The following is an 11,578-nucleotide window of genomic DNA, read 5'->3' as shown; positions in this document are numbered from 1 at the left end:
ATCAGAAGCAAGTCCAGTAGTGTGCATCCTTAGATGTATTGACGATACAAGTTTGGTCCAGGTAAGGCATATAGCAACATTGATTGACCCTGCTTCTAGTCACTCATCTGGAAAATTGGAAAATGTAGGTCAGATTTAGCATCCGAAGCAAGCCTGGTGTATGCATCCTTAGATACAATTTCTTTCATTCAAGTATGGTCAATATACAAAACAAATTAACCTGGTCACTCATCCGAAAATATAGGTCAGATCTAGCATCCAAAGCAAGCCCAGTAGTGTAGATCCTTAGCTGTATAATGCAATTATGGCCAATATAGGTCAGTATAGGTCTTAAAGTTACTTGGAAATGAGACGTTCTCCAAAATCTTTAATCTGGTACTCATCCGGAAAATGAAGGTCAGATCCAGGATCCGAACCAATCGCGGTAGTGTGCATCCTTTGTTGTACATGTATCATCCATACAAATTTGAACAACATAGGGTTTATAGTTATTTTAGAATGAACCAGCTCCAAAAACATTAGCCTCGTCACTAATCCGGAAAATGTAGGTAAGGTTTAACATCCGAAGCAAGCCTGGTAGTGTACATCCTAAGATGTATCATCCATGCAAGTATGGTCAATACAGGGTTTCTAGTTACTTGGAAATTAGACCTACTTTAACTGGCTCCAAAAACATTAACCTGGTCACTCTTTTGCTGAAATTGCGGCATCTGAAACCTAGACTGGCACAATGAAACAGACTAGAAGCATCTCTGATTAATGTAGAGCATAGAAGTACTTAAGAAGAAATCTGCTAAAAACTTAAACCTGGGACGCCGACACAGAAGGTATCACACAAGCTCCCCCAACCTGAGGTGAGCGAAAATGGAGAAAATGTACAAATATACAAAATGGAGTCATCAGTTAAAGTGTTGTTTATGCAGAGTTGATTGTCTCCTTTGACTGTAATAAATTTTGGGTGATATCGTAGTGTTACATTCAATCAAGTTTAGCTCCAAATTCTAATGATAAAGGGTTCCTTACATTTATTTCTATGTTTCAAGAATGGTTGTCATTGTCGCTTACCTACAACTTTCGAGCTTGTCGGAAAGGCCGGAGAAGGTAGTTAAGAAAAGTTTTTATTATCAGTTCGTGAAATAACTGATCCAAGCAGCTTTGTCATAGAAGTTCCACGTTACTGAATGATACTTATTGCACTAGATAGATGATGATTGATTGTATGTTGTTTTACGTCCCATTGGAGAATTTTTCACTCATATAGAGACGTCACCTTATACCGGTGAAGGGCTTCAAATTTTGACCTTTACTCGGCACTCAGGGCCATTGAGCAGTGAGGGATCTTTATCGTGCCAACGCCTGCCGTGACACGGGGCCTCGGTTTTTAAGGTCTCATCCGAAGGACCCCACTAGATAGACGACAAGACATGAAACTTCTGTCGGTCAATATATTTTTTTTCATATATAATATTATACGAAACTGACATTGTATCTCTTCCCATAATGCCTAACCGAATTTGAGCAAGCCTTATATATATCCAGTACTGGTAAAAAAATAAGTGACGGTGCTGCTAGCGCTAGCGTTTGAAAACGCTTCCAATGACATTAATAGCAGGCAAGAAAATATCCATGGGTACCATAAAATATAATAGTAAGGAATGTTAATACATAGACAATTCTCTAAGATCTTTTTATTTAAAAAAAAAATCTGATAGATTAAAATCGGGATACTTAAAATTGTAAAATTCGAGTTTTTCTCATATTTTAAAATCATAATGTTATAAAATGTTTATTATTTAAAAATACTGCAATTTTGATTTTTAAAAAAAAAAACATACAAGTATCCATAACCTTGAAATTATTATGCAATGCAGAGAACAACATGAGCATATGTCATGGAAAATTTCCACCTTATAAGTCATAAAATTTTTACCTGATGAAATCCTTTTAAACGTAAACATTTGACCTAGTTTCATTCCCCGCCTGTTCTTGTAAATGACGCCCTCACATATATTCAAATCAGAAGGTGAGACTTAAAATTTTATCTTTTATTCTTCTTTGCTTTTGAGAGATTTTTTGTTTGTTATTGAATGTGGATTAATTAATAAGGATATGAACGTGAAAAAAGATTTTTTCTTTATTTTTGATAAAAGCATTTATCTTCGATTTGTATAAATCATTTATCTCAATAGGAAATTGGCGTGAGGGAATTTCCAAGTTTTACACCCTTATCTATAAATAAAACTATTGAAGTTCTATAGTACGGTATTACGTGGCATACTTTATGTATAAAATGCAGTGTGACTAATTACACTTCATGTACATTTACCTTACAGATCGAGCAATCAACGATTATTCAGTGAATAGAACAATGATTTTGTTTCTTGGTGAACTTGGTTTAATTTACTTAGTCCAAGTGGTTAGTCTATTTAAAATAAATATCACTGAGTATTGAAATAAAAATTATGACACTTTTCTAGCGAGCTTTATAATATTGTGCTTTATATATGATTTTGAATTTTAGATATCTGAAGTTCGTGGTCGGAAATGTTTGGCCTCGCTTCCTACAATTAATTACATCAAACATTGTCCAAAAACTAGAGAAGAATGGATAAATGCTGAAAAAATTAAAGGTTGTGACAATATCAAACAGAACTGCATATCAAAGGAAAAATTCAAGTATCACTGTGTTATCAATAGCTTTGGAAATGCAACATTAGATGTTTGCGCACCAACGTGGTACATTTCAGGTAAATAAACAATAAAGGAAACTTTGATATTTTTCTAATAGATAGAACAAATCATTCTTTTATTCTTATACATTTAATAATTAGGCAGAGATTAATACTAAGCTACCTTTTCAGAGCTGTATGTCGCTTATATCACACAAAGGACTAAAAAAAATCAGACATGGACATTTCAATCAATGTAAAGAAAGGAACAAAATTATAGCATTTTTTTTTAAAACTTCTATAACGTTGTCTTCATTTTTATTTTTTTCAGGTTTATCTTTTCTTGTATTTGGTGTCTCTCTGTTTTATGCTTCTAGTCAGTTGTTTCCTTATTATTGATAAAATCATTTTACATTAAGATTCTTTATTGTTAAAAAGAATATATATATATATATTTTAAGAAAAAGAGGATCCATACCTTTAATATATTTGTTCTAATTTAGGATTCTGCACAGAATTTAACGAGGAAGGCTTACTGATACAAGATCACTATGCTAAAGACTGCACATCATTTGATATCCCTTGCCCAACTCGATACTTGTCCACAGATGCATACAAATGTATTACATGTATATTGGATTTAAAATAACATATCTTACTTTGAAACATGGTAGATGCACAGGAATAGCATATTGATAAATAAAATGCAATTTGTAAGGTAAAATGTACCAAGGTATTTTCAACTCAGAGAAAAGGTGTCTTAAAATCTGTTACAAATAATAATTTTCCTTGTTTTAAATTGTTATTTGGAACAATATCATAAATAAAGTAAAAATGTTGGGTATAACATTAAAAAAAATGTCCTGACGTTATTTGCATTCTACAGATCAGGGGTGTTATGGAGTTGATGTAAAAACCACGGAGAACCATTCAGAAAAGATTACTTATTTAGTAATTGGGTATGTAAAATTTTTCAGTCTTGTTTTTGGGTTTATAAGAAAATAGATTGCAAACTTTCGTTGAATCGATGAATGTGCATGTGTCCGTTAATGTGGTTCTGTGGTGTTAATATCTTTAAACTGTTCAAAGCTTGTGAAGAACACAGGTTACTTCTTAAAGTTAAGGAAAATGAAATATATCTTGTCTCTAAATTTAGCTTTTTTTCCAAAAACATATTACATGTCTCCATACTTCTGTGTTTATTTATAGGGAAACTGCAATGGGGATATTTGTTGGAATACTCTTTGCGACACTCATTGGCTGCATTATTTTCCGAAATCGAAAAAATATTTGTGTCAATATAGGAATTGGTAAGTGTTCCATACATTTTATTTCATGTCATATTTTCATTAACAGTTTTGCCTTGAAATAAACCAAGATGCATTTTAAATGAATCATGTTTTAAACAACGTTCAAACTCTGTAGATGAACAAATTCAGGAAGATGACACAACAAATGAAAGAAGTGTCCCTGAACACCAGGAAGGTAATCTAAGTTCATGTTTATATCGTCAATCTTTTCGTATGTGGGTGATTTCGAAAACAAAAATTACCAACACATATTTATCAACCCACAGTAAAAATACAGGCAATGAAAATAGATTTCTATGTCTCTGTATATGTTTTTAGATAGTGCTTAAATACCTGCCAATATCTCGTTGATATCTCAATTAACAAGAAGGTTATGCCCAAAATGATGCGTAAATTGTCAGGAGTGCAACACCCTTTTTGTGACATTTTGAAATTTCAATATTTTTTGGAGATCTGTGAAAAAAATAATAATGCTTTATGTTGAAAATAAAGACCTGATAATATTCAAAGTATTGAGCTTTAAATGTGGACTGTAGTAACTTTTGTTTAATCAAGTTGTGGTTATGGCTGATGCTTAAAAAATGTTATACCATGTCAGAAGTGCAAGAGAGAAAAATGTAGTGTTGTCAAAAAAACATCAATTGTAAAATTCTGAAAGAAAATTAAGACAAAAAAGAAAACAATAGCTGAAATACATATTAAAAAATAAAAATGTTTTATAAATCACAAGCAGCATTATTGAGATTCAAGTATATGTGCATACCCAATTATGTCAGGAGTGCAACATTAGATGTTTTGCTACCGAGCATGAAAAAACTATTATCCTTATATGATTTGCTGATTTTTATTTTAGAAAAAAAAGAAGATATTAATTAATAATGACCTTTTTGTATAATTTAATACTAAACTATTGACAGTTTTATTATTAAAGTCCTTCCTTTTTCAATTTTATCCATTCAGATGTGTTCTTATCTTTTTGTGATTTTTTTAATGAATGTTAAAAATAAACACACTAAAAAATTGTCATAAAATTCAAGTAATTTCTCCTCAGCTTCACTGAAACAACAGAACAAGTTCTTATGTAATTTTCACTTCACAATTCTACTTTAAAAGCACCAATGCTTTTGGTCAGGAGTGCAACAAATATGTTAGAATGATAAATCATCCAATAAGAATAAAAATAAAGAACAAAATGATGAGTAGAATTTTTCTGGTGTGTTACTGTGTTTGTCCTCTAAAGAAAAATATGCTATTAAATATATTTTATCTCCTAAATATGCATTTAAGCTAGGTTTTTTTGCATAGGAATAATTCCAGATAAAATGCGAAGTTTAAATACTTTCATCTGTTTTAATTATGAAGTATTGGACTATAAATATTGCACAATTTCATTACCACTTGATGTTGCCAGCATTTTATGAATTTTTATGTTCTTTGGTTCTAATTTTAAATTTTACTGCAGTCAGGAGTGTAACAAACTGCTTGATAATTACCATTGCCTTTTAACTATCTTTACTGAAAAATAAGTTTAAAAAAATGTTTGATACTATTTGATGTTCAAAACACCATGTCTATCAACAAATTACAGAAATTTTACAGTCAATTCAAGGAATAGTTTTCATCATTTCACATTTATTTTTAAATACATCTTAAATATATTAAACTTTTCAAAATTATCATGTTTTAAGGTCTTCAAAATATGAAAAACCTGCCGTAAACCTGCCGTAAACGATGAAAAATATCAAAACGACAAATTGATTTACAAAGTAAAAATGGGTTATTGTGTGTTATGCTTTTTAAAACAATGTTAAATAAAATACATGTCAGATGTCAGGAGTGCAACACAATAATGTAACATAGGGTCACTTAAAAATCTAGTATTTTTTGTAAGAGAATATAAAAATTCTTTTTTGGCTTAGATTTAAAGAATTGACTTCAAGGGACAAGTGAATTTTGGGGAATTTTATTGCTTCAGATTTTTTTCATATTAAAACTTTTCAAACCAGAATTGAAAAAAAAAATGTAAAATAACAATCAAAAAGCCATTTTTTTGTCCCATATACACGAGAGGATACTCAATCAAGGTCTAAATTAATCATTTATACCCCTTTTACGATTTTGAAGAATAAAAAACTAATTTCTTGTGATTACGTTTTTTAGAAAGTCTTTTAAGGTGTAATGGTATTTTCTTTTTTGAAAAGAAACTTTACTAATAAAAACTTTTTAATCCAATTGTCTATTCTATTGCCACTTCAGGATTTTAAACTAGAATGTATGTGCAATATGATGAAATAAGTGAAAAATATTTATAAGTAGTTGAATTTTCAAAAATAATTCAGTTTGGTGGTCATTTTTTTAATTCACTAATATCCAAAGAAACATGATATGTGTGGGATTTAACCAACGACAAAATACATGCAATAGTAAGTATTGATGTAGTTTAAAGCTATCCAACAGTTTAAAATAGCAAATCATTTCATTTTGTGGAAATTTGAAGGACATATATTTTTGTGTGATGTCATAGTAAGCATTTCTCGTAAAAATTAGGTCCCGCCTCCTTATTGCAGTCTTAACCGTGCTGCGTTACTGAGATTTATCTTCACAGTACCATATTCTCAAAATGTTCGCAAGTGTTTCATGAATGGATTTGCAGAATGAATTTAAAAAGCTTATCCCAGCAGATATTATGGATAAAAGACAGGTTTAGATTTGTCAATTCAAATGTTCCTTATTTGCGTAGCATCGACTGGCATTTCAATTATATGATGTATATCACTGATGAAATATGCAAGGCAAGGAAAAATTGCGCACGTACGGTTATGTACATTATCAAACAACTGAATTCTATCTGAAAGAAAAACCCTGATACAGCCGAATAAATAGTTATTTGATAGCACCCCGGGCATTTCAATCACACACAGCTCTTTCTTTGTTTGCAACGTATTGCCTGGTATTCCAATTATGAATTTTTTTGAACTGCCAAAATATATATAGTTTTGGTATTTTCACATTTGAACAAAAAACAAATCACTTGATTTTGATTTGAAAAATACTAAACGAAGCCAACAGAAATCTTTTTTTTCTATAAAACTTCATTTACATTTTCATCAAATACGAAAGAAAGTATTTTGATGTATGTGCACATTTTGACTTTGCTGACACTTGCATATCGTAAAAATAATTGTTAAGATCTTTTCTTTAATTCAATGTTTCTATATTTCATTATTAATTTTGTAAGGAGAATGACTATTTAAGTAAATGATTTACAATTCTTAGTGGCAGGGGAGATATTTTCACAATAATCTTTAGCATCCTTTTGGTTAATGAAAAAATCTTATAATACAGTAAGACAATGTAAGGAAGTGAATGCGCCTACTCTCCAAGAACAAGGTTCACTAAAGGCCTTTTTTGGCCCTGTGAATTTTTGAAAAATCAAAACTGCTAAGTTTTTGTTGTAAATACAAAAAAAAAAAAAAAAAAAAAAAAAAAAAAAAAAAAAAAAAAAATCACTTGGACCCTTGATGACTGCATATTTATTAAAATGACATAATTTTCTTGCTTCTCTATGTATTATGACATCATGAATTACTCATTATCCTCATATCTTAAACATTTTTTCAATCTTCAAAAATGGCTTACAATTTAAATTTCTTTTCAATATTTTCCATAGACCCGAACTTTTGGTCCAAAATTGTCAATCATATGTTGAAAAAAAAAAAAAAAAACTGTTTAAGAAGATTATAATCTATGGTTTATTTTTTGGATTGAGGTGTGGGCTATATTTTTATTCTTTGCTGAAATTGTTCAAATACACTCATTTTCTTTAAAAACCAAGAACAATGCAATTTCACAAAGCCTGTTTTCCAAAACCTTGACTCTTACAGGAAATTTATAGGAAATGAAAGCACTAAGTCTCTTCTTTATATTGATGTTTGAAATGGGATATTGGGTCTTGGTCAGCTTTGGTACATGTATATGAACAGGGTCATTTATGGATAAAGTGAACCTAGCTCATTCAATCAATGGAAAGTAAAATATCGAGATTATAGAGAACAGACTCCCCACCCCACCCCTCAATAAATGAACAGTCGACTGTTTAGCAAAAATACAGCAAATTCAAAGTGGAACATAAAGCCTATGAGGACCCTCCCCCTTTAGTAAAAGTAAAAAAAAAAATATCAAATAGACATTAAAATTCACTATTTACAATACTCTAATATCTTTTTTTATTCACAATTTCCTTATCAGATATAAAAGAAATCTTTATTTCGGCAAGATTTATATATTTTTTTCTTGTGTTTTCCTGCATAATTGTACTATGATTCTATTTAAATTTAAATAAATAAGCACAAAACAGGTGTATGAATAAATTATGTTTTTTATTTCTTTCAAGATGACATACGTTTCTACCAAAACACAACAAATGGACGAAATGAAATGGAACAAGGGGAAGGTAGTACAAATAACATATCTTAGTTCTTGTACACAAGTATTTGTCTTTCAGTGCAACAATGCAAGCAATAATTGGATTTTGGGGGTAATATATTCAGTTCTTTTGTTAGTAAGGTCAAATAGCAAAAGTTTATCCTCTTACATGCACATATTTAACATCAATTTTATGAACATGTTTTCAAAGTAATCCATTATTTTAGCAAATTATTTGCTCAAAAGTTAAAGAAATATTAATCCAATTTTCACCATGTAAAAGATAAAAGTAACAAACAATGATCATTATCATAAATCAACTAAAAAAAAAGATTCAGAAAAAAGGAAAATCACGGACCACTGGAAACACAAGGAGTGGGATCAGGTGCCAAGTTGGAGTTAGTATTCCCCTTCGACCAGACACACGCGCCATGAGCCCTATGTAATGATTAAATAGACAGAGCACACCGTAATCAAATTTAGTGTATATAAGGAATGTCCTAACAAAGGTATGAAACATTTTCAAACAAAATACTTTTCAACGATTTTTGTATTTACAGAACATTCTATTACATATCGCCTTTCGGCTCTGCAAAGGGTATCATATAGCATTTTCCTTCGAGCCAGCGAAGCGAACCTCATTTCTAAAGAAGTTAAAAATACCTGTATGACGTATGTATTACCTGAGTACCTGTAGTATATAAGGCACAACTCCACGTGCCAAACCATTCTTTTTCTTTGAGCGAGCGACACGTAGTCACCTGTAACACAGATGTTCGATTATTAAAGATTGGTTTAACTTAGAACGTTGTTCAAGTTTGTTTGGGGGGGGGGGGTTTAAGCTGTAAAACAGCTATATATATATATATGTTTTTAAACTGCTGTTTTTATAAGGTAAGTTGGGTTGAAATTTTCTTTGTCGTGTTTTTGGAAATGGCGTCCGATAACGAGGACATGTTGTCTCATAGAGACAGTGATACTGAGAGATTTTCAGATATTGAAGAATTATTTGGTAACAAAGTTGCCACTAGAAGTTCGGCTTCTAATGTCACAGTCTGTAATACAGATGACAAGAAACCTACTAGGGGGTGAAGCGTAAAACGCAGACCCCTGGTTCATTAGATAAAACACGTGCAAAAACAAAGAAATCTAGGAAACAGGTAAGCACAGATACAAACCCTCAAATAGTTCATGACATTAATTTCAATGATTTGAAAACTCAGTTGGGGATTGATAAAATAGTTGAGTCTATTTCTATATTGACAAGTCAAATGGCCGAAAATACGGCGCGCAGTTCTTGTCATAATAATGTTACGGAGTCTATGGGACACAATGTCAGCAATAGCAAACAAATTCCGTCTTGCACTGTAACACAGGCAGATTTATACAATAAAAGTAGCAATCCTGTAAAACAGTTTGTGTTTGTTGCAGATTATGATCAAAATAGTGTAGATTACAATGGTTATGACGGGCCAAATGAGTTTGATTTTGATCTGAGTTATTTAGACAACCCAGAGCCCTCACCTTCAATCTCAGGTATCAATCCTAACGATGCTTTCAAAGATGTTTTTGACAATAAAGGTTTGCAAATAACAATAGATAATGATCTTAAAGAGGACAATGATTTGTGGGATATTCCTCAATTAAATTCTGCAGAAAAAACAGGTCCTAAAGTTAATGATGGGTTGCCAAAAGCTATAAATGCAGCAATATCTGTTAAGTCCAACAAAGAAGCTATGACTGAGTTAGAAAAACAATATGCACGTCCAGAAAATTGCAATCTCAAAGTTCCTCGTGTTAATAAAGAGATCTGGGATGTTATGGGGAAAAATGCCCATGCAGTTGATTTAAACTTACAGATAATTCAGAAATCTATTGCAACAGGTTTGATTCCTCTTGTTCAGATGGCAGAATCTTTGATCAGTAAACAAGATACAGAATCAGTTAAAAGCAAAAAGATGCTTGGTGATGCCATTAGTATGCTAGGAAACAGTTTTTACAATTTATCTATGAAACGCAGAAATGAAATCAAATCATGTCTGACTCCAAGGTATAAGAAAATTGTTTCAGCTGAAATACCAGTTACTGATCAACTTTTTGGTGACAGTTGTATGACAAAATTGAAAGAAATGGGGGACATAAATAAACACCCTATTGGTATAAAATCCACATTCTGGGATTCAAAACCCAAAAATAGCTTGCTGTTTACAAAAAACTACAGCAATCAGAACTACTCCAGCCCAATGCAAAGATACAACAATGCATACAGAGGCAGACGCAGGTCAAGATTCATGACCATGAACAGTTCTCAGAGGGGACGAGGTCAGAAACAGTACATGAGCACAACAAAAAAGTACTACAAGTAAAGGTAAGGAAACTTAATTATGAATACTGGAAAAAATTTACAGATGACCAATGGATTTTAGATATAATTTATGCTGGATATAAAATTGAGTTTATGGAGATTCCTTTACAAACATCAATGCCAAAACAAATTAAATTTAATAAGGAAGAAGAAGATCTGGTTTCTAAGGAAGTAGGAAATCTTAAAGAAAAAGGTGCTATTGAGGAAGTTTTTGATGTAGGAGATGCTTATTTTTCTAATATTTTTCTAGTACCAAAAAAGGATGGAAGTTTACGACCAATTATCAATTTGAGGAATCTTAATGAATACATTGAGTATCATCATTTTAAGCAAGAAAATTTGTCTTATGCTTTAGAATTAATCAAAAAAGATGATTTTTTGACTTCCATTGATCTAAAAGATGCATATTTTAGCATAAGTATACATTCAGATTACAGAAAGTTTTTGACATTCGAATGGAAAGGAAAATTTTATAGATTTGTAGTACTACCATTTGGATTATCATCATGTCCACGAATATTTACAAAGGTTCTTAAACCCATATATGCTGTATTCAGAGAGAATGGAATTACATGCTGTTATTACATCGATGACTCCCTGATTATGAATCAAAATTATTCTCATTGTTTAAACCAAACAAATTTGGTGACTTCAGAGTTACATAATCTTGGGTTTACTGTGAATACCAAGAAATCAGTTACTATTCCAACACAAAGAATTGTTTTCTTTGGAATTATAATTGATACCGTTGAATATAAAATTTACTAAACAGAGGAAAAGATACAAAAAATTTTAAATTGCTGTGAAGA

At 31.2% G+C, this 11,578-nt stretch overlaps 2 protein-coding genes across 2 annotated transcripts in view; both read left to right on the top strand.

The window, feature by feature from the left end:
- The first annotated feature begins 1,044 nt into the window (after positions 1 to 1,044).
- LOC133178649 (uncharacterized) overlaps positions 1,045 to 11,578 on the top strand; it is a 36,185-nt gene continuing 25,651 nt past the window's right edge. The window contains exons 1-7 of the mRNA XM_061313374.1: positions 1,045 to 1,101; positions 2,522 to 2,747; positions 3,173 to 3,289; positions 3,556 to 3,628; positions 3,879 to 3,979; positions 4,095 to 4,154; positions 8,373 to 8,432. Of these exons, the coding sequence (XP_061169358.1) occupies positions 1,045 to 1,101; positions 2,522 to 2,747; positions 3,173 to 3,289; positions 3,556 to 3,628; positions 3,879 to 3,979; positions 4,095 to 4,154; positions 8,373 to 8,432 (694 nt within the window). The remainder of the gene's footprint in view (positions 1,102 to 2,521; positions 2,748 to 3,172; positions 3,290 to 3,555; positions 3,629 to 3,878; positions 3,980 to 4,094; positions 4,155 to 8,372; positions 8,433 to 11,578) is intronic.
- LOC133178614 (uncharacterized) lies at positions 9,338 to 10,770 on the top strand. The gene is made up of 2 exons (XM_061313345.1): positions 9,338 to 9,461; positions 9,836 to 10,770. The coding sequence occupies exons 1-2, from the start codon at positions 9,338 to 9,340 to the stop codon at positions 10,768 to 10,770; spliced, it is 1,059 nt and encodes a 352-aa protein (XP_061169329.1).

Source organism: Saccostrea echinata, unplaced genomic scaffold, assembly GCF_033153115.1.
Source record: "Saccostrea echinata isolate AGI-Se365-2 ecotype Australia unplaced genomic scaffold, CSIRO_AGI_Sech_v1 ptg000003l, whole genome shotgun sequence".
Classification (NCBI taxonomy): domain Eukaryota; kingdom Metazoa; phylum Mollusca; class Bivalvia; order Ostreida; family Ostreidae; genus Saccostrea; species Saccostrea echinata.
The sequence above is the reverse complement of the archived record's forward strand: the minus strand, read 5'-3'. Positions and strand labels throughout refer to the sequence as shown.